Genomic DNA, 26,594 nt, shown 5'->3' with positions numbered 1-26,594 from the left:
GTTATTGGCTCTTTTCTGGGAACCGCACAGCAGCGCCCCCCACCCAACATTGGCTGAAAATGGCTGAATTGGAGTACTGCTGGAATACTGCATTGTGCTGATGTTGCTCTGGCTCTGCAGCTTCACAAAAGTTCGCACACCCAGCACTAAGCTCTCGCTGACAACGTCGTTGTCATTATTAGAAGCAACGAGGAAACAAATGTAATGATCGTTTCGTTCATCGCATAGGCTATTTAATTTTAGCCTATTTTAATACAATTCAAATAATCAAATTGTGCTTAGACTCAGGGAATTATTTTCACCGGACATTAAGACCGGAGAGATGAAATATGTCGGACTTCAACAGATTTTGCCGGTCAAATACCGGTAATTACCGGCTAACGGAAACGCTGGTTGGCGGTGTGAAAATATGCAGAGAAACATTAATATATTTGGAACCGTTTGTGTTGAATTGTATCCGAATCTCTCCGCCGCATAAAGGCCTGGCTGGCAGTGTGCATAGATAGTAAAATAGACATAACAGGAGCATAACATTCGTAAGGTGCAGATATAAAAATAGGCCTAACATTTTTATCCCAAAGTGCTTCACAATAGTTGAATAGCATAAGAATAGGCATAGAACTTAAAATGCATTATGAAATTGGCAGGAAGTGCAAAAAAATAGGCAGAATAAAAGTAGTGCATTAGAATAGCTCTCATTCAAATCAAGAACAGACTATTGACCAGTTGATGTTATGGTGTAAACATGGCTCTCATTTACATTTGAAGAGTTAGCCTCCCTGATATCGCATTTAACCATTATTTATTTATCTTATTTTGGTGTTAACAAAAACTCTGGGTCCAAATGGACCCGGTGTGTAACTCAGTACCAACCACCACAAAAAATAAGGGTTATTATCCAGTTTTGTTTTGCACTTCATTACTAACTTATTAGCTCATCATAACCATTCCCCATATCAAACATTATTTTATATGGCCCTCATATGGCCCCAAGACACAATATACCTATTTTGTTCACTCAAATAGGATTATATTCACTCATGCTGTTCCCCATATTGAAGAAAATGGGTAAATATGTATGCAATCTGACTATAACAGGCTAATATATGAAGACACTTTATTGAGTAAACTGCTTTGTGGGTTTTAGAACTGTATTATATAGGGATGTCCCGATCAAATTTGTTTGCTCCCGATCTGATCCCGATCATGTGATTTTGAGTATCTACCGATACCGATCTTTCCCGATCCGATCAAAAAATATATATATATATATATATATATATATATTTACATTTTTTTTTTATCCCAATTGCTCACATTACATTCACCCTGAATGTTGACGTTAGGTGAAAAGTTAACTTCATTCAAGCGAGGCATTGCAATCCTTGACATAAATCATTTGATGTATAATTAAATCAAAGGAAATGCATTTGTTTTGGCAAAATTCGTCTGCTAAATAAATGAATGATATGCAATTTAAAACCAAAACTAGGGATGCACCGATATGAAAATTTGCCACAGATACCAATTGTTCAACTAACACAATCGGCCGATACCGATACTTGTGGCAATTTTTTTTTTTTTTGTAATATTTTTTTTTGTAATTTCTTTTTGTAATTTTTTTATGAAACTACTGTATATTTGTGTTACAAATTGTGCTCACCGATATGAACACAGGCCTCTTTACTTACTTAAAAAAAGGAAACATCAAGAAATAGCACTATCTCTCTCCCAGTATGGTCTGCCGGGCTGCAGCTAGATACTAGTTCTCCCAGTATGGTCTACCGGGCTGCAGCTGGATACTATTGTCTCAACCAGAGCTCTCAACCAATGAAATTTTGATTGACAGTCGATTCTGCCAATTACGTCACACACACCGCTTATACCCGCCTCTGCTGTTACCACCAATCGGCAAGCGCGTATACATGTTTTACTTCCGCTTTTGTCCGCCATTGATTTTGACGAGAGGTTTTCTACAACAACAACAATGTTAAATCCCTGCGGCGGCGCGGCCGACGTTTAGCTCCGCAGGATGACTAAATGAGGCATAATGATTTTACTGCAACGAATGTTATAATAAAACAAAGTCTTTCTATACATGTGTCTGATTGAAAACTTTATTAACAGATTGCAGAATGGGTAAAACTCAGGGCTCTATGAGCAACGGAAGGAACTGAGCTAGTATGAACTTGCTACGTTCGGGTAAATAATATGCTTATGTTATTGAACGTGTAACACTAACTATATAACGTTAATGCCACAAAACGAATGCATTTGTTAATTATAAGTAGTAACTTTGATGCAGTAGCCTGTGTGTGTGGGGGACTGGGGCGGCGTTGTGCAGGTTGCGACTTTTGCCTTTTGACGCGACACAAATTGATGGATATTTATCGGCTACTGCCATCGGCACATTCGAGCTTATCGGCCGATAGGCCGAATGCAGTCAACAAGGCACTTATCGGCCGATACCGATACCCGACCGATACATCGGTGCACCCCTAACCAAAACTAAGGCCAGATTATTATTATTATTATTTTTTGCCGATCCCGATCTTCGGAAAATCACGTGATCTGGATCGGGACATCCCTAGTATTATATCAATAAATCAAGGAACAAAACAACTCCACCTCCCTACCGCTCTCTTCCTCCTCTGAGCGCAAACACACCAGCCACGCGTGAAGGCGGGCGGGCGACCAGCGCTTCCCTTTCGCTCCCATGTTAACGGACGTAGCTGGGCGCGCGACTCGTGGGCTGGAAGCTATCGTTTTCACTTTGGTTGGATTCAGAGGCATGCGCCACGTGCATTTTCACAGAAATACACTCAATATCTGCATTATTACCACACATATAGATGTTGTTCAACCAGTGTCAGTCTGTATCTTTCCCAATACAAATAAACCATACTATACTTTTGCAGGAGTACAGTCACACTGATTTAATCATTCTAAAATGTATTCTAACATTCTAATTAATGAGATAATAACGGGTTATACATGCAATATGGACAATAGAACACTGGAACTGGAAATCTTTAAAAAATCTTCAAAAGGGGACTGACTTCACATATAGACTAGGCGTTTAGAGCTGTTCCAATGTAAATCCTCTGTGCGCTTCCGCCCGCTCTGAAGTCGGACTCGGTGTGCCCGGCAACGCGCGAGTGCATGCAGACAGGTGTGCGTGGGCTGTCTCCCTCTCCACCTCCCTATCACTCCGTTCCTCCTCTCCCTCTCCACTTCCATATCACTCTCTTCCTCCTCTCCACCTCCCTATCGCTCTCTTCCTCCTCCCTATTGCTCTCTTCCTCCACTCCCTCTCCAACTCCCTATCGCTCTTCCTCCTCTCCCTCTCCACCTCCCTATCGCTCTTCCTCCTCTCCCTCTCCACCTCCCTATCGCTCTTCCTCCTCTCCCTCTCCACCTCCCTATCGCTCTCTTCCTCCACTCCCTCTCCAACTCCCTATCGCTCTCTTCCTCCTCTCCCTCTCCACCTCCCTATCGCTCTCTTCCTCCTCTCCCTCTCCACCTCCCTATCGCTCTCTTCCTCCTCTCCCTCTCCACCTCCCTATTGCTCTCTTCCTCCACTCCCTCTCCAACTCCCTATCGCTCTCTTCCTCTTCTCCCTCTCCACCTCCCTATCGCTCTTCCTCCACTCCCTCTCCAACTCCCTATCGCTCTTCCTCCTCTCCCTCTCCAACTCCCTATCGCTCTTCCTCCTCTCCCTCTCCACCTCCCTATCGCTCTCTTCCTCCTCTCCCTCTCCACCTCCCTATTGCTCTCTTCCTCCTCTCCCTCTCCACCTCCCTATTGCTCTCTTCCTCCACTCCCTCTCCAACTCCCTATCGCTCTCTTCCTCTTCTCCCTCTCCACCTCCCTATCGCTCTTCCTCCTCTCCCTCTCCACCTCCCTATCGCTCTCTTCCTCCTCTCCCTCTTCCTATCGCTCTCTTCCTCCTCTCCCTCTCCCCATCACGCTCTTCCTCCTCTCCCTCTCCCTATCACGCTCTTCCTCCTCTCCCTCTCCCTATCACGCTCTTCCTCCTCTCCCTCTCCACCTCCATATCACTCTGTTCCTCCTCTCCCTCTTCCTATCGCTCTCTTCCTCCTCTCCCTCTCCCCATCACGCTCTTCCTCCTCTCCCTCTCCACCTCCATATCACTGTTCCTCCTCTCCCTCTTCCTATCGCTCTCTTCCTCCTCTCCACCTCCCTCTTTCGCTCCTGCTCTTGTTCCCATGAAGGGGGGGTGAAGTGTCTAGTCAAATATGAACCTTGATTGAAGCACATGTAATCCACAGAGCTAGCCATAGCATTTCTATGAAGCAAACTGATGTCTATAGCCATTTTTCTATAACGGGTCCGTTTGGACTCTAACACCACTGCTGTAACTTTTTTTCTAGAAGAAATTCAGAATTGGCTAAAAAGGTAAACTTGAGTGTTTTTGTGTTTAAATAGCCACCATGAGCACATACTCTAAGCCTTGTTCCGATAAAAAAAAAACGAGATGGCAATTATTGCATTTTACATTCTTGAAACGGGTCCGTTCTGACCCTAACACCACATGCCTGAGTAAAGAGATTTTAAGGTTTTTAAGCTGCCTTTTGGAGACATCTAGTGAGTTGGCTTTCCAACTCAGAACCTACCCTGGGTTAATAATACCTAGGGATGGGTACCTTTCACATTTGAACCGATACGGTACCGGTACCTGTGAATCGATACCGGTACCCAACGGTACCTTTTTTCTGTACTTTAGTCTCAAGAAATTTTATTTACCTACCTCAGTCGTGAAAAAAAAATCCAAACTTCAAATAACTACAATTTCGACAGTTTTCGGCTTGCCATTGCTCCGACTGCTTTGTTGTTGAATCAAGTCAAATCCTAGGTAAGCATATATTGTGCGTGTGACATGACATGAAAAGAAAAAAGGTAAAAAAATAATAAAGAAAGTACATTTTTATTTTTTCCGGTATCTCACTTGAATCGATACTCGGTAGTACCGACGTGTTTCGGTTCGGTACCTCAAAAGTACCGGATTCGGTACCCATCCCTAGTAAAGTGTCATTCTGGAGGTGGGGTACCTGTGACACCTGCCTGCTGAATAAAGTGTCATTGTGGAGGTGGGGTACCGGTGAGTAAAATGTCATTCTGGAGGTGGGGTACCTGTGATCTTCTCCAGCAGGGAGACGTCCTGCACCTCCTGGGGAAGGGAGGCGATCTTCTGACGGACAGCAGCATCGCCTGATGCAGCGTTCTCTAGATCCTGAAGGGCCTTCACCAACTCCTCTGTCTGGGGGGGAAGAGGATTTTTGAGAGTGGGTGTGAATGTTTATGCATTTTAATGTGTGTGTGTGGTATGAGTGTTAAAGGGGCTATGCATTATAAATGTCATTTTTCAGTCTCTAGCATTGTATTATAGTAATAGGAGTTCGTATCAATGTGTTTTAGGGTCTAAATACCATATTGGCGGATTGCTCCGATTCAGCCCAGCCCCTCTCGTCCTCTAGTAAATCGGGTCATTTTGATTTGAAGGCCTGAGTCACGTCATTCGGCGCTGTGGGTAGCGCACAGTGATGCGATTGGCTCTGTGGTTGGAGCTAATGCCCGCCCCCATTCAACCTCGAATAGAGTGGTACACTACCTAGAAACAGGAGTGCAGTCACTTGCATATCTTCCACGATGAGCAAACCCCGCAGAACATGTTCTGTTCCTGGCTGTAAAACTACTAATACGTCTTTGCACGCTTTTCCCGTGGATGCCGAACTTCGCCAGCAATGGACCAAGTTCGTTTTTGGGGACCCTCCTAGTTCTGTCGCAACGTCTCATACTCGGGTTTGTACTGCACATTTTTCCACCGAAGACGTTGTCAATCAAGGTCTTTTTGATGCTGGCGTGGCATCCTGGATGGTGCTAAACAAAGGAGTTGTACCTACTATTCGGGACCCGACACAAGTAGTAAGTAGATATGTCGTAATTAGCCAGCTAACTAACTAACTGTTGCTAGCTACGTTCACTGTGTGTGTGTGGGGGGGAACCTTGGGGGGTGGGGTGAGGTATGTTATCATCAATACAATCTAACGTTACTGTGTGTGTTCGACGGTGGGGTATATAATTAATTTGTTGATGCTGGGGTGGCATCCTGGATGGTGCTAAACAAAAGAGTTGTACCTACTATTTGGGACGCGAACGAAGTACACTGTATATAACTGCTGCTCTTTATAAAGTAACGTTATAGCAAACTATTGAAGCAAGCTAGTCATAATTAAAAACTGCTCAATAAAAAAACACAACTAGTCAGAGGTAAACAAGGTAACGTTACTTATAGCAAGCTATCGAAGCAAAAGCTGGCTGATCAAGTAAGTAACGTTATTTCGGCAAGCCATTATACTAACGGTGTAATCAACTTACCAATCGGAAACTATTTGCAAGCCTCGCTGTTGCAAATCGACTTCTTCTTCTTCTGAATCATACTGTGGGTCGCTCTCTGGATCCCAAACATAATGTACAGCCATGATTGTTGATTGTTATTAATGCTGTTAGTTAGTAAAATCGGTATATGTTTTGCGTGTCGAAATAAAAACACCTGAGACCCGAGAGGGAAGGACGGGGAGATGGGCGGAGCTATTTGGTGGGTGGCTGTCACTCAAAGCATTCTGCTAGTATGGGTGGAGCCAAGCCAATAACAGCTTGAAATCTTGGAGATGAAAAATGCTGGTTTTGAGTACAAGATTAGAAATATAAAACAATGATTATTTTTGGAATAAACCTTACAGATGTGTTACATAGACTCACAGGAATTGTGTAAAGTTGCCCAAATAGTGCTAGGAATAGCAATGCATAGCCCCTTTAATGTGTGCGTTTGTTATGAATGTTAATGTGTGTGTGTGTGTGTGTTATGAGTGTTAATGTGTGTGTGTTATGAGTGTTAATGTGTGTGTTGTGTGTGTTTAATGAGTGTTAATGTGTGTGTGTGTTATGAGTGTTAATGTGTGTGTTGTGTGTGTGTTATGAGTGTTAATGTGTGTTATGAGTGTTAACCTCTTAGCATGCAACGGCCCGACAGGTCACAGCACTTTGTGAGCGTCTAGCGGCTCGGGCTGCATTTTTCGCCGAACATATTATATATAGAATGAATTAAAGCCCTATTTGTTGCCGTTCGAATGCCACCTCACTCAACCAAATCCATGCCTCGGTTCTCGTTACATGACGATATGTCAGGCGTAAAAACTTTTCACCCGCCAGATTACCACCCCGGACTGCCGACGCTCTAGAACTGTCAATAATCCGCCGATTGCGGAGATTATTGGTCAGGGTTGTAGCCCATGCGTGTAGCTTTCCAATGATACCCCACCTGGGGGTGTGCGATCCTAAGGGATCTAGTTGAAAGGTGACAAGCGAAAACCAGAAGTGAAAAAAATTCCGAATGAATTGGTTTGGATGAGGAAATGGAGAGCTTTTTTCTTGGCACACGGTTTACCCGGATCTCTCTAGAAGACAAATTTCTGAACAGATTTTTATAAAATTTGGACCTGTACTACTTAAGACTTCGGGCAATTTTTTTTTATATTGCAACCACTACAGAAAAATGTGAGTACACAAGTTCAAGTTCAACTCAAGTTCAGCCCTATATTACTCTATTTCATTAGCACTAAAAGTGATTTTTCTTTATTGTGTAAGAAACTTCAGAATGTTATCTTTCAAAAGATACCAGGCTTATGCATGTGCTATAAGCATAAAGATAAGCTTTGCAAAAGAAGTACCGGTATGCAGTCCTCAAGTAAAAGTTAAATAAATGGCAGCTTTTCTGGGCTCATGTTAAGAGGTTAATGTGTATGTGTTATAAGTGTTAATGTGTTATGAGTGTTAGTGTGTACCGTATGTATGTATGTGTGTGTGTGCGTGTGTGCGTGTGTGTGTGTGTGTGTTTTAACACATTGAGTGCCACGCCCCTTCCGGGAAGTGACCCCTTCCTTGCCGTACATTAAACCCATGTAAAAGTAGTTGTAGTTTGTAGAGCTAAACCTATATTTTATAGTATAGCTATGGGTCTAATAACGCTGTCGAGTCTCAGTGACTTGCTTCTGGTCAACGTGCAAAAAACGGATTCTTTTTTCATCCGTACATTTCCGTTTTACACCGTTTTGAATATGAATATAGTTTGGGTGCTTCTGAGTCATTCCAGGGAAAAGACGCGAAAACTGCGTTTTTGTGTAATTCAATAAACACGTTGTCATTTTTCACCTGATTATCGGATCTTCCTGAAATCAATGCTAGATCATAATTATTATCCTTCCTCGTGCACGCATGCAATGTTCTTTAGACCGGCGCGCCACAATACCGTGATAAAAACGTAGATCTACATTTCCGGCACTCAACGATCGGGCGACAGAAACGTAGTTATACGTTAACGGCACCGGATGTGTTAATGTGTGTGTTCTGAGTGTTAATGTTTGCGTGTCATGAGTGTTACTGTGTGTGTGTTTTATGAGTGTTAATGTGTGTGTTTTATGAGTGTTAATGTGTGTGTGTGTTTTATGAGTTTTAACACATCCACCGCCGGAAACGCTTTAAAACGTTGTTGCCCGCCATGCTTTGACCGCCAGGCCGCTTCATTACTTAAGGCAGGGCTCTACGCTAACCGTTTTCACTAGGGGCACAGGTGCTCCTGAATGAAAAAATTTAGGAGCACACAAAGAAATTTAGGAGCACCCAAAAATATTTAGGAGCACAGTGAAAATATTTCAAGTAACAGAGTTTATTATTATTTTTTTAAATAAATGTATATTTGTACTGTGTGTGCATGTGCAAACGGGAACGGGACACACATCTGTGCAATAGCACATACCACCAAAGTCACTGGCCCACTGTGTGCGTGTGTGTGTATCATCTGCGTGTGCAAACGGGAATGGGACACAGACATTTTAACTATTAATTAAGTGATTAATGTCTACTGTGGCAAAGTTGTAGCCAACAACTAGGCCTAATAAGAAAGGCAGTGACATTGAACAAAAAGGAGACACTGGCATTACCACCAGGGCCATCAGTAGAGGGGGGAGCTAGTGTTGCTCTTCTAGAAAAATAATCCTTTCAGGGTTGCCTATTGAAATACTGTACACCTCCAGTACAGAAACATTGTTTATGAGTTTGCGTGTCAGGTAGACCATTGATTGACAGTAGATTCTGCCAATCCAGTCACACCGCTTGCACTCTGGCCGTCCGGCGCTGCAGCTGGACCCTATTGCCCACCTCTGCTGCTTGCACTCAGGCCGTCCGGCGCTGCAGCTGGACCCTATTGCCCACCTCTGCGGTTGATAACGCTAGCCAAGTTAGCTGTACACACATACACAGTGGGCCAGTTACTTTGGTGTAGGGGGTGTAACAATGCATCGCAATGCATCGATCCTACTTTGCAATATTTACAAAACATGACATTGTTTTCGAACTCTAGCCATGGGAAAATGTTTAGCCAATTCACGTTAAATTTGTATGTCTTCCCTCCGGCTCCAGTGGGTGTAGCTTCGCTAGCTACAGTGGGTACATTAGTGGGTACATTGGGTGCTACAGTGGGGGTAGTAGTGGGTGTAGCCTCGCTAGCTTGGCCAACTTTGCTAGCATGCTGGCTAGCGTCAGTATCTTGGTTAACGTTAACGTTAACTATCACCTCTGTAACATGAGCTGCCTCGCCCGACTTCTCATTCTCCGGAATCTTTCGCACAAAATAAAAATGAATGGGCTTCGACATGGCTGTATTGTCTGACTCAGACAGACGCTGATCATTACTTTCAGTTTCCAGTCGCGTGACCACAGGAAACTCTACTGTGATTGGAACGTTTATGCGGCTGTGAACTGTGGGACTTGTAGTTTTGTAACGATTCTCGCAGCGGAGAAAAAAAAGAACAAATGAGGCTGTAATCTGCAGTCGCACGCCGTGCGAGTAATTGATTTTTCAGGTTCGCACACACATATTTTTAGGGGCATATGCGAGCAATATGGTCGCACTGTAGAGCCCTGTAAGGCAACCATCTTGCGCCTAGCACGCCCCCGCGGCAACGCCAGAGCGGAGCGGCAGGCGGCGCGCAGGTTGCTGCACGCAATCCCCCCTGTTTTAACATCAACGGTTAGCTCAACTCGTTCGCCGCCTTGCTGTGGAGCCTGCGGTCCAGTTGGTGACAAGTTCGAATCACTTACTTTTTAAATTCGCCTCTCTATATAAACGTCTTTCTTTCGCCGGTTAAGTTTAGGCATTCTTTCGGAGTTGGTTATGGTTAGGGTTAAGTTTAGGCATTCTTTCGGAGTTGGTTAAGGTTAGAGTTTGTCTTAGACTCTAAGACAAACTCTAACCTTAACCAACTCCGAAAGAATGCCTAAACTTAAGTTTAGGCATTCTTTCGGAGTTGGTTAAGGTTAGGGTTAAGTTTAGGCATTCTTTCGGAGTTGGTTAAGGTTAGAGTTTGTCGCAGAGCATGGCAATAGAATGCAGCCTATTTCCGCTCTGCCACTCTCTCGCTCTGCCGCGGTCACATGGGCGTCGTGGCCAATCAGAGAAACGCTGAACGCAAGTTGGTTGCCTGAAGTGTTGACGCCGCCAGGCCACGCTGTACAGCGATATTGAGATCAATATTGAATTTTTTCGCCATGGCATTCATAATTCATATATACACCTCCGGCGCTGATGCTGGACCCTACGGCTCAATACAACGACGGCTCAATACCGCCGCCTGGTGGATGGTCGGGCGAGTTACACTGGTAAACAGGATATGGCTGCTGTGCGTCGATTAAATTCATCCGGCCGTCAGATATTGTCGCAAGGCTCCCGACAGACACTATGCACATAATGGATCGCTTTATAAACTTAATAATCGATATGATTTCGGCTTTTATTGCGACATACAAACCGGAAATGGACCTAGGCGATCGACGTCCTATATCTGGGATCTTTCACCGCCAGTCTCATTGACGCACGGTAAGAGGACGCTGGCGCTATTTTCAGCCCAATTGTTCATTCATTTCACTGCAAACCGATCTGATCAATATATCACCCATACTACGGTACATAAAGCATTTACTGACGATCACGGAATTATAAACGACCCCCCCCCCCTTTCATCCGCGCATGATGACGCATAACGTATAGGATCATATACAGTTGAATTTTTTAATATAGCGTGTATCGGGAATAAACAGCAATTGATAATCTATATATGCGTTTATGCCTATTGTTGTGAAGGGCCAGATTAAAGCTGAGAATCTACATTTATTGTTTTATATACATTGTATATTATTTATATATACACGGTATATCCCTTTAAGCCTGCGTTCGAATCATAGTAATATTCGCTTTCCTTATTGGATAACGCCATCGGCGCCAGACCGCAAGCCCCCAAAGTCAGGTTCAAAGGCGAGTCCGGGCATGTCGTAACATGCCCGGAGACAGCGTATTGATTCGAGACGAGAACTGAGGTTCGGCACTAGATAGCCACTTAAGTATATATACTGCGGCAGGTGCAAACAGTAGCGGTTCATCAAGTTCAGTAACAGTGAAGTGAGAAGCAGTGCGTCTAACAGAGCGTTGAGAACCACGTGCGTAGTGAATAGTAAAAGTGTCAGATTTAATGCAGTAACGTCAAGTTCGACTTAGCTTAATGTGAAGTAAAGAGTCGTTAATTATTGTGTATCGTGCCAACAGCAGTTCGTTCGTGTGTAGCATTACCCAGCAGTTCGTTCGTTTAGCTAGTGGACCTTAGCCAGTGCGCGTGGACTAAATACATTGGTACCAGCACACGAGGAGGCCTAGTCGGAGAACCTACTGGACATGTGCACAGGAGAACCGACGGCGGCGATTGCAGAACCAGTATTGGTTGGATTATATTGATTGTGGAACGTATTACCCGGAGAAGAGCATCGTTAATCTCCACTGTCGTTTGGATTTAACATCGTGAGGATTTACATTCGGGCTGGCCTCATGGACCGAGGCTAGCTGGCTATTATCATTGCTATTGGGCAATTGGATTACAGTTATTGCTTTTGATGCTGAGCTTTGGATTACAAGGACTGGCTTCTGCACGTGAATCCCCTTCTTCTTCAATTGATCAGACTGAGTATCCGAACATTCCTCTCTCCTCCAGAACTTACAACTCTGGGAGGAACCCATTGTCTCCAAGCGGTACCAGCGTTGCCCTCTATAATTGCCATTCTACGCCAGGCGGCGTTAGCCTAGTACCCCATCGTAGGAAGTACTCTATTCCCATTGACTTATGCTACTGACTGACTTTATGCCTATTCTTCGCCATACAAGCGCGACCCTAATTCTCATATCTGTAACAATTACTGCATAATAATAAATACCCTCAAATGATATTTCTTTGTCAGTGCCGTGTTATTATGAGTGTCTGCCATATATTAGATGTACTGTCTGGCCAGTAATTAAAGTACATACCTAGCAGTACATTCCTACATCCTGAACGATAGATAATCGATGTTGAATGGGCCATAGTAATGTCAATTTAGCAATACAATTTAAAAAGTTATAGCCCTGCAAAGAAGGTGAACATCTCCATAGGCTTAGAGTGGTGGCAGGCTGGCTATATTGATGGATATAACCAGTGGCAGGGAATGTGTGTGTGTGTGTGTGTGTGTGTGTGTGTGTGTGTGTGTGTGTGTGTGTGTGTGTGTGTGTGTGTGTGTGTGTGGTGTGTGTGTGTGTGTGTGTGTGTTATGAGTGTAGTGTGTGTGTGTTACGAGTGTTAACACATCCTGCGCCATAAACGTCGTACAACGTGTTTCAAGGTCATGCTAATTCTGCCATTCCACGGCGTACGACGTTATTGAGATCATATTTCATTTTTTCGCCATGGTATTCAGAATGCCCTCACAGAGCCTGGTCTGATACAGTGGGAGCCTGCACAACTCTGCAACGCTTCAATACTGCCACCTGGTGGATGATCGGCGAGTTACAACCGGAAATGGATCTCTGGTGATCTCGGTGCACCGGGCAAATGCGTCCGGCACTCACATATTGTTGCGGGACTCTAGACACACATCGTGTATATGGATCGCTGCCATAACTCAATAATCGATATGATTTGGGCGTTTATTATCATTATACAAACCGGAAATGGATCGAGTAGATCACTGTCAAATAAGTGGGATCTTTTTCCTCCAGTCTCATCGGCGAACGGTAAGAGGACGCTGACGTCATTTTCAGCGTGAGTGTTTATTATTATTCATGCAAACTGCTCTGATCAATATATCACCCATACTACATAAAGCATTTACTGACGATCACGGAATTATAAAAGACCCCCCCCCCCCCCCGTTCATCCGCGCATGATCAGTCATAACGTTTAGGATCGTACAGTTGACATTTTTTATATAACGTGTATCGGCAACAAACGGCAATTGATAATCTATATATGCGTTTATGCCTATACCTCACGTTCTAGGAATTACTGCAGAAAACGATAAAAACATTTATATTCTAGACGGTATTTTCGTATGAATCTATGAATGAAAAAGTATAACGTTCCTACATCCTGAACGATAGATAATCGATGTTGAATGGGCCATAGTAATGTCAATTTAGCAATACAATTTAAAAAGTTATAGCCCTGCAAAGAAGGTGAACATCTCCATAGGCTTAGACTGGTGGCAGTGATCATACATTGATGGATAGAAGCGTGGCAGGGAATGTGTTAATGTGTATGTGTGTGTTATGAGTGTGTGTGTGTGTGTGTGTGTGTGTGTGTGTGTGTGTGTGTGTGTGTTAGTGTTAATGGGTATGTGAGTTGTGTTAATGCGTGTGTGTGTTTGTGTGTTATGAGTGTTAATGCGTGTTTGTGTGTTATGAGTGTTAACTCAATGGCTGCCAACAATGAGTATACTCGTTATTATGATCGTTATTTCTTTTATTCGCTATTTCCATTCATAATTCATCCTGGAAGGCTGTGGTACTGTGTGGCGATGTGTCTGAGATCGCAACGGTCCGATACCGCCGCCTGGTGGTATGCGGCCGATGTCGCACTTACTTTCTGAAGGAAGTATGTGGCTGTGCGTAAGGATGGGAATCGAAAACCGGTTCCCGCCTGGGTTTTGGTCGCATATGCTCCCGAAATGCTCCCGCTGTTTGACTGTTTCTATGTGCAGTGAAAACGACTCCAATGCTTTGCAACCTAGTCATTAATTTAATTCGGGGTAAATGAACGTTAGCCGCAGAGCTAACACTAGCTAACCATACTCAATTGCTCATACACACAGAGAGAACAGCTGATATGAGCTAGAAAGGGTGGGGGCGAGCGGGGAGGGAGCCGTCTCTCCGGAGTGTGTGTGTGTGTGTGTGTGCGTGTGTGTGTGTGTGTGCGTGCGCTGGTCTTCTGAAAGACCAGATGACAGAGGACTAAGAGGAGTCAGAGGAATAACGACCTGTTGAATGCAACTACAGTTCAATAGATTAAATTAGTTTAAGAGAATCTCAAATACGTTATTTTATTTAAGTGTATAGTTAAAAAAAATTATTACAGTTTTTGTATTTTTCTGACATGGGGGGCTCAACAATAAATGACAATCAGAAATGTGAAGTTGCATGTTGTTATTCTAACCAGCTTAGTTCTGTTGCATTTCCAATTTATTTAAATTATAAATGTATCAGGGATCGATAAGGGAATCGATAAAGAATCGGATCGATAATGGAATCGATAATGGAATCGCATCGATATATCGAAATCAATTCCCATCCCTAGCTGTGCGTCATTGAAAGTCATCCGGGCGGAGTTTTCTTGTAACGTGGACCAAGATATTCACCTGATCGCATTGAATCGCCTTCGGGACGCCAGATTCATTATGCTGTTGGGGGTTTATGGCGTGGGCCAAATGGACATACGATCTTGCAGATGGCAATCAAATAATTGGAATATTCTTTTTGGAGTCTCATCGGCCACAGGTAACTGAGGTAAGAGCAATTTAACGTCAATTTCAGCTTGGTTGTCCATTGTTTTCATAGCCATCGCCCTGATCAGGGTATGCTGTTGTACTAACGAATGCCGTTATTGACGATCAATTAATCAGAAACGACCCCCCCCCCTTTCATGCATGCATGATGGAACATAATATACCGATCATATGGGCGGCTACGTGGCGTAGTGGGCAAGGCGCTCGCCACGAAATCTGGAGACGCTGGGCTCGCCTGTTCGAGCCCAGCGCTCCACATTTGCTTTCAGTTTAGCTGGTCGTCCGTACTAATACACATTGGCCGTATTAGGGGGTGGGAAACTGATGGGTGGGGATCGGGCGTTGTGGACAGCGACTCCTACAGGTCGGTTGGTGCGCCTGCGCAGTGGAATCAGGAAGTGTCGGGGGCAGCGTGAGCCTCCCACGCGTTACTCCTCGCCACTGAGAGATCGAGCTGCGCAGGTGAAAAGATGCGACTGCTGTTACCTCAAGTATCGGAGGGGACTTGTGCTATGTATGACTTAGTCCACATTGCAGCCGGCTTGTGGGAGGCAAGAAACAGCGTTCGTGACAGGGGAGGGTTGAATTGGATGATACGAAATTGGGATGGGAGAAAATATAGAAAATGGGAGAAAAAGTGGATTAAAAAAAAAATATATATATATATATATCATATGCATTTGAATTTTTTATTGGAGCGTGTATAGGGCCGAAATGCCAATGGATTAAGTATAATATGCGTTGCAGCCTATTACTAGCCTCCCAGGAATTACCCTAGACCACTCTAAAACTATACTTATATTCACCACGGTATAAAACGAGAATGTATGGATGGAAAAAATATTCCTTTCACATCTTGAACGATAGATACTAGTGTTGTCACAATACTGGAATTTCGACTTCGATACGATACCTTGAAAAGTATCGATATTATCGATATTTTCTATACCTAAAAATAAAATATATATATTTTTTTTAACGAATTTTGCTTTTGTTGCTGGTTGATTCTCCTCAGCTTCTCTCTGGTACTATAAGAGAAGATAAATATAACACTTTTAAAACCCTTTGTTTATCTTTAGATCACACATTTAAAAATAAGTGTTCATCTCACTTCAATCATTTTTATTGCAGAACATGGTATTTTCTCAAGCAGACAGATGTAAACACTGTAATCTGTGTTGCATGTACCTGACTAACTGAACTGTTTGTATTACAGTCATATTCCAACTTAACTGAATGCACGTGTGTGTGTGTGTGTGAACTACTGTACTATTACAGGTATTGAAATGAACAATGCGACTTCCTTTTTTTTCAATGTGACTTCCTTAAAAAAAAGAAAAAAAATGAATAATTAAATATCGATATTTCGGGAAATTAGCATCGAAACCGTTTTAAATATTCAGAATCGATATGTATCGATTTTTCTATATTTTTGACAACACTAATAGATACTCAATGTCAAATGGGCCATAGTATTACATATTATAGCTATAATATTTAAATAGTTATAGCCCTGCAAACAAGGTGAGCGACTCCCACCGTTTACAGCGCTGGCGGTAGCTACTACAGGATGAGGCTAATGCATGGCGGTCAATGAGTTAATGCGTGTGTGTTTGTGTGTTAACGTGTATGCACGTGTTTGTGTGTTATGAGTGTTAATGTGTGTGTGCAAGTGTGTGTGTGTGTTAATGGGTGTGTGCGTTTGTGTGTCATAAGTGTTAATGTGTGTCATGAGTGTTAATGCGTGTGTTATGAGTGTAGTGTGTGTGTTATGAGTGTTAATGTGAGTGTGTGTGTTATGAGTGTTAATGTGTATGTGAGTGTGTGTTATGAGTGTTAATGTGTGTGCGTTGAGTGTTAATGTGTATGCACGTGTGTTTGTGTTATGAGTGTTAATGTGTGTGTGCAAGTGTGTGTGTGTTAATGGGTGTGTGTGTTTGTGTGTCATGAGTGTTAATGTGTGTCATGAGTGTTAATGCGTGTGTTATGAGTGTGTGTGTTATGAGTGTTAATGTGTATGCGAGTGTGTGTTATGAGTGTTAATGTGTGTGCATTGAGTGTTAATGCGTGTGTGTGTTTGTGTGTTATGAGTGTTAATGTGTGTGTGTTTACTTGGCAATTGATGGTCTCTTACCAGCAGCGATGCCGTGGCGTCTGTCCCCCGGGGGGAGGTGTGGCTTCTGTAGTCATCATCCTCATCCTCTTCCTCCTCCACCTGGATCTTCTGATAGGTCCTTTTCACCGCCACCTTCTCCTCTGTTCAGACAAGGATATTTTTCTCCATTAGAGATGAATGGGATTCAAAAACACAACAAAACATTAAGCCCTTTCATGTAGCAGGGAGGGAATCGACGATATTTTATTGAATAAAGTTGTTACGCACGGCATGCCCCAGACAACATTTGCAAGGAATGAGGAAGAAATAAATGCGGCTGAGCTCTCAAGTCACAGAACGCGTTGGTGTACTTTATGTCTGATCATCACATGCTTTTTCTTAACAATATAACAATGAGAGAAAAACAGTGCCATGCCATATACAGTTAGGTGGTCCATATATAATTGCACACCGACACAATTTATTAATTTGGCTCTGTACACCACCACAATGGACTTGAAATAAAATTATCAAGATGTGCTTTAAGTGCAGACTTTCAGCTTTAATTTGTCATTTTTAATACTTGGTTGCAAATCCTTGCAGCCTGAAGTCTGGAACCCATAGACATCACTAGACACTGGGTTTCATCCCCGGTGATGACTTGCCCGGCCTCTACTGCAACTTGGGGCATTTTCCCTTCAGTTTTGTCTTCAGCAAGTGAAATGCATGCTCAATTGGATTCAGGTCAGGTGATTGACTTGGCCATTGCATAACATTCCACTTCTTTGCCTTAAAAAACTCTTTGGTTGCTTTCACAGTATGCTTCGGGTCATTGTCCATCTGCACTGTGAAGCGCCGTCCAATGAGTTCCGAAGCATTTGGCTGAATATGAGTAGATAATATAGCCAGAAACACTTCTGAATTCATCCTGCTGCTTTTGTCAGTTAATTTCCTTCTCCATACTCTTCTCTTCCCATCATTATGGTACAAGTTGATCTTTGTCTCATCTGTCCATAGGATGTTGTTCCAGAACTGTACAGGCTTTTTTAGATGTAACTAACTCTAATCAGTTCTTCCTGTTTTTGAGGCTCACCAATGATTTATTGTAATCTGTGGTGAACCCTCTGTATTCACTCCGGTGAAGTCTTCTCTTGATCGTTGATCTTGACACAGATACGCCTACCTCATGGAGAGTGTTCTTGATCTGGCCAACTGTTGTGATTGTGAAGGTTTATTTTTTCCACTAGGAAAATAATGTCATCCACCACAGTTGTTTTCCATGGTCTTCCGGGTGTTGTGAGCCCACCAATGGGTTCTTTCTTTTTAAGAATGTACCAAACAGTTGATTTGACCACACCTTAATGTTTTTGCCATCTCTCTGATGGGTCCGTTTTGGTTTTTCAGCCTAATGATGGCTTGCTTCACCGATAGTGACAGCTCTTTGGACCTCATATTGACAGTTGACAGCAACATATTCCAAATACAAATACCACAGTTGAAATGAACTCCTTTTATCTGCTCCTTGTAGAGGAAATAACACACCCCTGGCCATGGGACAGCCGAGTAGCCAATGGACCTATCTCAAACCCTGCCCTCTTTTCTTGATCCTCCAATCACAACTGTCGCTTACCTCGGACAAACTTTTGTCCGAGGTAAGCGACAGTTGTGATTGGAGGATCAAGAAAAGAGGGAAGGGTTTGAGATAGGTCTATTGTCCAATTACTTTTGGTCCCTTAAACATGGGGGTGCACATGTAGAAATTGTCTACACTCTACACCGATGTAAATATCCTCAAATTAAAGCTAAAATTCTGCACTTAAAGCACATCTTGATTGTTTCATTTCAAGTCCATTGTGGTGGTGTACAGAGCCAAAATGTTTAAGATTGTGTCAAAGTCCAAATATTTATGGGCCCAACTGTATACCGTCACAGTTCCTCACAGCGCCTCACTACTTGTGCCTCACATTCACACACCAACGGTGGAGGCAACCATGATGCAAGGCCAACCCTGCTCATCAGGAGCAGTTAGGAGTTAAATGTCTTGCTCAAAGACACTTTGACATGGCTGCCGGAATCAAACCGGGAACCTTCCGATTACCAGACGACTGCTCTACCTCAGTCAGCAGCTTCAAGTTCCTTGGTTTTCACGTCACTGAGGACCTTACCTAGGACATGCACACTGGGCAGGTGGTGAAGAAGGTACAACAATGCCTCTTTTTTTTCTCAAACACCTGAAGAAATGTGGCAAGGTGGCCCCTTCTACAGAGACACAACCAAGAGCATCCTGATTGGATGCATCATTGCCTGGTATGTTCTGCCCTTGATCGCAAAGCGCTACAGAGGGTCGTGTGAACAGCCCAGAACATCTGTGGTTGTGAGCTCCACTCCATCCAGGATATATACAACGGACAGTGTGTCAGCAAAGCCTGCAGGATAACTAAGGACCCCAGCCACCCCAACCACAAACTGTTTCAGCTGTTGCCGTCCAGCAAATGGTACCGCAGCCTCCGGGACAATTTTTCCACCAGGCAGTCAGACTCATGAACAAATAACACTAGCGTTAGGCTACCAGCCTGTGACCAGAGTAACACAGTATCTGCTAATGATATTGCACACAGTACTGATTTGTACTCACTACACCCATGCAGTGTTTGTTATGTAGAAGCCCAAAGGTACTTTATCACCGATTCTACTGCCACTTTGCACCACCACACCCACAGTGTGATGACTACATTGTGATTACTGTATTGTAAATTAGTCAATTATCATTGATATGCTCATGGTTAAATCTTTACACTATTTGTCCTACTTTATGTTAACCTCTTAACGTCCCGGCGTGCCCACCGGCGGAACGCACAAAGTCACTGCACTTTTCGCAGAACAGATAAATGACCTAATTAAAGATCCATTTGTTGCCGTTCGAACGCCACCTCACTCGACCAAATTTGTGCCTCGGTTCTCGAGTTACATGACGATATGTCAGGCGAGCATTTTTTTTACACGGCGAGTAAAGGATTACCAGCCTGGACTCCCTATGCTCCAATCGTCTGCTGATGGCGAAAATTATTGTTCAGCGTTATATTCCACTCCTCTATGCTGTAACAGAATAGGGATATGACAATGAAGCTAAATCTGATTCTAAAGCGTGCAGAGGTTCACGCCATCTCTCCCATAGATTAAACAGTAGATGCAACATTGCGTTATAAATCGTGGGATAACGGTCAGGTATCTTACCTGGGTCTCTAACCTTTTTGCCTGGGTATTGTTTACAATAGATACGCAAGCAACTATGGTTGTCGGCTGTGCAGCAGCTAATTGCTGTACCAAAAGGACCCAGGGAGGCTGGTATCACTTTCCACATGTCGGTATGGAGTAGATGGGATTTTTTTTTTATATATATATTTTTTTACATATGGATCAACTACAACAGTGGTCACCAACCTGTCGATCTTTGAGACTTTCCCTGTAGATCTTTCCCTGAAAAAGAAAAAAAGATATATATATATTTTTTAGATATTTCCCTTACAGTTCTACTTTTGTTTTGATGTGAAAAGTGATGCTGCATAAGATGACTGCACTTAGCACTGACTGAGAAAGTACATATTACAGTTCTACTTTGACGTTTTAATGTTGGACCAAAGCATTGCATGTAATTAGAATACAGGCAAATAAAAGTCATTTAGTTTAAAGTACAATCTTGGCTGTCTTTTTCTCTCAACGCTTCAATAGGTAGATCTTGCCTTCACCAAAAAAGATTAAAGTGATCTTGGGCTTAAAAAGGTTGGTGACCACTGAACTACAACTACAAAAGGTTAGTGAACTAGGTAACTTTACCGTTATTGGACCAGCTGAGTCAAATGTTATTGCGGATTGCTAGCTCTCAACAGCATTGATCTGTTAGCTAAACAAATAAGTTGTAACCAGCAAATGTTTTAATGTTAGCTAAGCTATGCTAACTTAGCTCAAACTAATAAATATATTAATATCCAGTAGGTGTGTTTCTCTCTTGTGTTTCTGATTGTAATTGGCTTTCTGGATTTCTTTCTACAAAACAGATATTGCGTAATTTAATGTTTTATATTAGCCATTCAGAATACCAAATACAGTTCTTACATATTAAGTTCAGGCAAACTTGAACAAATAAAATCATTGTCTACAATATAAAGGCACAATTATAAAGTTTTAATGACATTATCTCCATGATGATGGCTGCTGAATGTCAATTGATTAGGACACGTTGCATCTACTGTTTCCAGATCCCCACCACCTCCCCAAGACCAACAGGCACCCAGACCAACCAGTAGGAGACGCTTGATGCCGTCTTTAAAGAAGGTAGACATACGTGTAGGGAGAGGGCTGTTGGAGCCTTCGATGGCCAGTTTGAGCTGCTGGATGAAGTCACCTCTGTAGAGGCCCCTTTCCTTCCAGATGGTAAGCAACCTCTCCATGTGCTTCTTACAGCCATCATCCGCATCACTGGAGGAGGCAAGGCAACAGTACAGAGGAGGGGGAGAGGAGGGTAAGATGAGAACAGAGTTATAGATCGTGATACACCAGACAAGCTATACGTTTTCCAATGTCCATGATGACGATATAATGAAATACTATACATGCCCTAGGGCTGGGCGATATGGCCTCTAAATGATATCACGATATTTTTTGGCTATGTCACGATACACGATGTACATCACGATATTTTGACATTTCCTCTAAAGCCCTTAAAAATGCTTGATTTAACCCTTTGAAGCATAGTCACACCAACATGACGATTAAAATTTTATTAACATCTAAGACTATTTATATAAATACTCTTGGGTGCCTAAGACTTTTGCACAGTACTGTTTTCTATCCACTTTAGCCAAAAATACACACACACTACTGTGAGAAAATAATAATCTTGTAACCGAGGAATGGTCCGCCTATACTTTTAATATATAGTAATATAAAATCACGGGAGACTTGATAGCTTAGACTTGTGATTTTTATTATCAGCAATGTTATAACATCCTACTGGTAAACAAAACACTGTAAAGGTGTGTGTGCATCATCATCATATATATATTTACTTTTTAATTCCATGAAACATTATGAAGTATTCTCTTATGCCGCTTTTCCACGGTCTGCACGGTACCTACTCAACTCGGTAGTACCCCCCATAGATAGATATAAAGACGGTACCCCCCCCCCCCATCAGTGTAGCTGATGTGACAGAGGATTTTGACGCTAGCTAATAGCTATCAAGCTACTGTATGAATCCAGTGCCTTATTAGCTCATTTACGCTAGCTGCAATGCTAACGGTTAGAACGCGAGGCTACTACCAATTCATCCGCCTCGGCGCCTCCTTATTCCATTGCCGTTTCTGAATAAAACACGTAGGGCTAACGTTTAAACTCGCAAAGCTCTCTCCACTTCTCTCATGCTCTCGTATCCCCGTTCCCTCCAAACAAACCTGTAGCACTGCCTCTCTGGGTGTGTGCGCGCGTGAGTGTGTGTGTGTACATGACGTAAGTTGGGGCGAGTCTGTGTGCATTTTCTTTCTTTGAGAGGGACAGACGAGAGAGTAAAGGCAAGCGCTGCGCCAAAGTAAGTCATCTCAACCACGGCGGCTTATAAACTGATGTGAGGGATTGTGAGGAACATCACGATGTCCACGATACATTTAAAAAGTGTATAGTTTATGAACTGTACCCGATATAATCTTGAATCTTGATATTTATTTTAATATCGTCATATCGCCCACCCCTACCACACATACATACAAAGAAAAAGAAAAAACATCAGTTTCTCTTACCTAGCAACATGAGAACAGGCATCAACTAGGACAGTCTCAAAGTCTTTGGCAAACTCTGGTCCTTTCTTCTTGCTGTTTTGGATGACGTCATTGGCCAGGTAGAGGAACGTCAGTCTCCTGGTCGTTTTGGCTGAAAGACAACACACCAACTATATATTAAACCAGCTTTTCTTCTTAAACTATGGATAGGGACTAAGGATGCACCAATACCACTTTATCACTGCTAGCACTAATCCAGTAGTGCTTAACATTAGTCTCTACACTGAACTCTCCACTCACAAATACACATGAACACACACACACACACACACCACTCATGCGGCAACCGCTAAAAAAAATCACTTTAAACAAAATAAACACTTTAAAAGACGGAGGCACTGTATAGTTTAGATACAGTAAGAGTTAACATTGTAAATTGTATATCGTATAGTAGTGTATATAAGAACCAGTTTCTCAGGAACCTAGCATGTATTTTTTTTTTACCATGCATATCTTGTGTCTTATCTATTTTATTTTTTCGATGCCTAATTTATTCTATTTTATTATTGTATTTTGCACAATCAATGCGGGCATGACCACCCGCATTTCACTGTATGCCCTGGTATATGTATGTGACATATGACAAATAAACCTCTTGATTCTTGATTGACAACTGTACTGTCTCTACGACACATTTAAGATGTTGTGCTTATGGGCATATGACATTAGTATTCTCATTATATGGTGCAATGCCACAGCTATAATTTAATCACATGCTTTTTAATTATTACAATCACCTGTTGTTAGTGACAAAGATCATGTCTGCAAATGGTTTGTCATAGCCAATGGGGCTGTGTAATAGAATACCAATGGGGCTGTGTAAGAGACTAATTAACTTTAATTGATTGATTGATTGATTGATTGATTGAAAACGTTATTAACAGATTGCAGAATGGGTACAGTACAGTACAGCTCAATACATACAATTGTTAAGGGGATGCAGACCAGAGAAAGACTTTAGTCTTGTTTACATCAGGGTCCCCCATTTTCAATTCATCATAACATATATGATAATTCTGTTTGTTTTCTGAATGAATGAATGAATGAATGAATGAATGAATGAATGAATGAATGAATGAATGAATGGAACGGTAAAGGCTGTAGTACATCTTGATCAAACCATGGGGGGGGGATCAAAGAACATCTTACCTTTCTTCATTTCTCTATGCCAAACTTTGACGATTAGAGCCGAATGTTTGCGATGGTGGATGATCCACAAGGAGAGGGTCTGGACGCTCTGCTGCGAGTTGCTGAGCTCTGAGAGCTTCTTCTCCAGGGCAGACTCGGAGAAAGATGACATGGTGATGGTGGTGTTAAGTGTGCCCCCCTGACCCCAAACGACTTAAAACTTGCACTGAGCGTTTGGGACACTAATGTCAGCAGAGGGAAACTAGCAATGTCATCAACAACTTTAAGTTGGCTATAGCTACCCTTGGAGGGTATTCAGCGTGCTGCTGCTCAAAACTAAGTACCTGAAATCACCCAATCGAAGACCCCCCTCTTCGATTTAGATCATGCAACTGCCAAGATTGGCTGAATTTATAAAAAAGCAAAAACCAGTAGCCTCTTTATTTATTTATCTGGCCAACTAATGCCTCCACTATCACTGTTTGTTTACATGTAGTAGCCAGCTAACGTTAGCTAGCCCCAAGCTAGGTAGCCATCGCCAGCCCAAATCCGGCTTCTCTAATGAAGCTATAACGTAAAAACCAAATGCAAAATAAATTGCCTTTCGAAAACACGAGTTGGGCTATCTCTCGAGCTATTCGATGCGAAGTCAGACCAAACAAAATAACAGAAATCTTGCGATGAAACTCATAATTTCCTCGCGGCTAACCTAGCATTACCTAGCGGTGGAGGAAGGTCTCCTCGCCATGCACGCAGAGCGCTCGTTTCAACTTCCGGTTAGCCATTTCCAAAATAAAACAATACAAGCTCCTGGCTTAGAGAAACACAAAAGTAACAACGGTCATATTTAAATTTGAAAATGTTTTGAATGAAGATTATTCAGCTATTTAAAAGTTGTATTATTATTATTATTATTATTATTATTATTATTATTATTATTATTATTATTATTATTATTATTATTATTCGTCTTGATTAAAATGCAACAGATTCGAGCAGGGTACAGATTGTACAACAAAATGAAGAATTAAACAAAACAAGACTTTGAGCTACTACTGGACTGCTCAGGGACTGCTTTCAGGAAAGAAAAACACTGAAACACAATAATGATTCCAACTTCCTTTACTGCAGACATTCCTAAGTAGTCCTTGTATGTTAAAGGGGAATGCTACCCATTTCATAATAGTGCTGTCAATCGATTAAAATATTTAACTCGATTAATCGCATGAGTGTCCATAGTTAACTCGCGATTAATCGCAAATTAATCGCATATTTTTTTTCCTACTGTACCTTAAACTGATCTTTTTCAAGTTCCAAGTTTTAATACTCTTATCAACATGCGAGTCAACAAATGCTTGCTTTATGCAGCAATTTTTTTTTATTATTATTATCTTTTCCCCCCCTCCTTTTTTCCGATTTTTCTCCCATCCCACTGTTAGTCGTTATGCCAATTCCCAACCCCCTTCCTGGTTGTTGCTCACTCCCCCCTACTGTTGGTCCGGGAGGCCGGAGACTGTCACATGCTTTCCTCCGACGCATGTGCAGCCAGCCGGCAGCCAGCCTGGCAGCGCAGATTCTCACCGGGAGAGTGTAACGTGTGGAAGGTCACACTACCTCCCTCCAGATCCTACCCTCGCTGTGCAGGCGCCCCGACCGAACTGTAGGGGTCGCTGTCCACAACGCCCAGGACCCACCCATCAGCTTTCCCACCCCTATGTGAACGACCAGCCAAGCTGATAGCAACGCCGAGAGCTGGATTCGAACCCAGCGTCTCCAGCGTTGATGGCGAGCGCCTTGCCCACTACACCACCTAGCCGCACTTATGCAGCCATTTAACACAAAAGGATGACCCTCACATGCATTGCAAATTTGCATCAAATTCAATGAATGAATGAATGAATGAATGAATGAATGAATGAATGAATGAATGAATGAATGAATGAATATCAACAGACAGGGAGGAGTGCGCTCCCCCTGTCTCCACCAGGCGGCAGTCAGACTCTGGCTATGGGAATCCCACAATCTGCTCAGCCTGAGGGCCCTCTACATTCCCGGCAAGGAGAATGTGGGTGCAGATTTGATGTCATAAGGAGGTCCCCACCCAGAGGAGTGGGGACTGGACCCAGACGTAGTCAGACGGATCTGGAACCGATTCGGGGAGGCCACCATGGACCTGTTTGCAAACAGTCAGTCCCACCAGTGCCCCCTGTGGTTCAGTCAGTCGGAAGGACAACCCTCCTCTGGGAGTGGATGCCTTTTCGACATATCCATGGACTGAGAGCTCTGTCTCTCATGCAGTCCTGAGTACCGGGACTTCTCCTGCATCCCGCCACCAGGTCGTAAGTCGGAGTCCTATCTTCCCGCTCCTCGTTAGGATGAGCGTGGGGATATGGCCCTCCTTTCCGCCTTGATGGTCGTAAGGGAGCTCAGGGGGTACATCTATCAGTGGCTACCCATCCCGCTCCGCCTTTAGTTCCCAAAGGAAGAGCGAAACGCGAGGCCAGTAATGAAATATAACGAAGGTTATCCTATAACCCTAGTTATATGAATACGAATACGAATATGAGCGTTTCGCTTTCAAGCCCTGAGGACCCTTGGCTGTTTTC

The 26,594-nt window shown here is 43.0% G+C and overlaps 1 protein-coding gene across 2 annotated transcripts in view; it reads right to left on the bottom strand.

Annotated features, from left to right (window-relative positions):
- The window catches only part of rprd1b (regulation of nuclear pre-mRNA domain containing 1B), a 32,167-nt gene extending 7,449 nt beyond the window's left edge, over positions 1-24,718 (bottom strand). Inside the window, exons 1-6 of one of the 2 annotated variants that reach the window (XM_084334163.1) lie at positions 24,010-24,718; positions 22,822-22,951; positions 21,372-21,505; positions 20,471-20,506; positions 17,069-17,190; positions 5,155-5,281 (exon numbers count right to left, since the gene is read on the bottom strand). In XM_084334163.1, the coding sequence (XP_084190289.1) occupies positions 5,155-5,281; positions 17,069-17,190; positions 20,471-20,506; positions 21,372-21,505; positions 22,822-22,951; positions 24,010-24,160 (700 nt within the window). In that variant the 5' untranslated portion in view covers positions 24,161-24,718. The remainder of the gene's footprint in view (positions 1-5,154; positions 5,282-17,068; positions 17,191-20,470; positions 20,507-21,371; positions 21,506-22,821; positions 22,952-24,009) is intronic. The other variant, XM_084334164.1, reaches the window with a different exon arrangement.
- Between the last annotated feature and the right edge of the window lie 1,876 nt (positions 24,719-26,594).

Source organism: Notolepis coatsorum (genome assembly GCF_963971535.1).
Source record: "Notolepis coatsorum genome assembly, chromosome: 17".
Lineage (NCBI taxonomy): Eukaryota > Metazoa > Chordata > Actinopteri > Aulopiformes > Paralepididae > Notolepis > Notolepis coatsorum.
The sequence above is the reverse complement of the archived record's forward strand: the minus strand, read 5'-3'. Positions and strand labels throughout refer to the sequence as shown.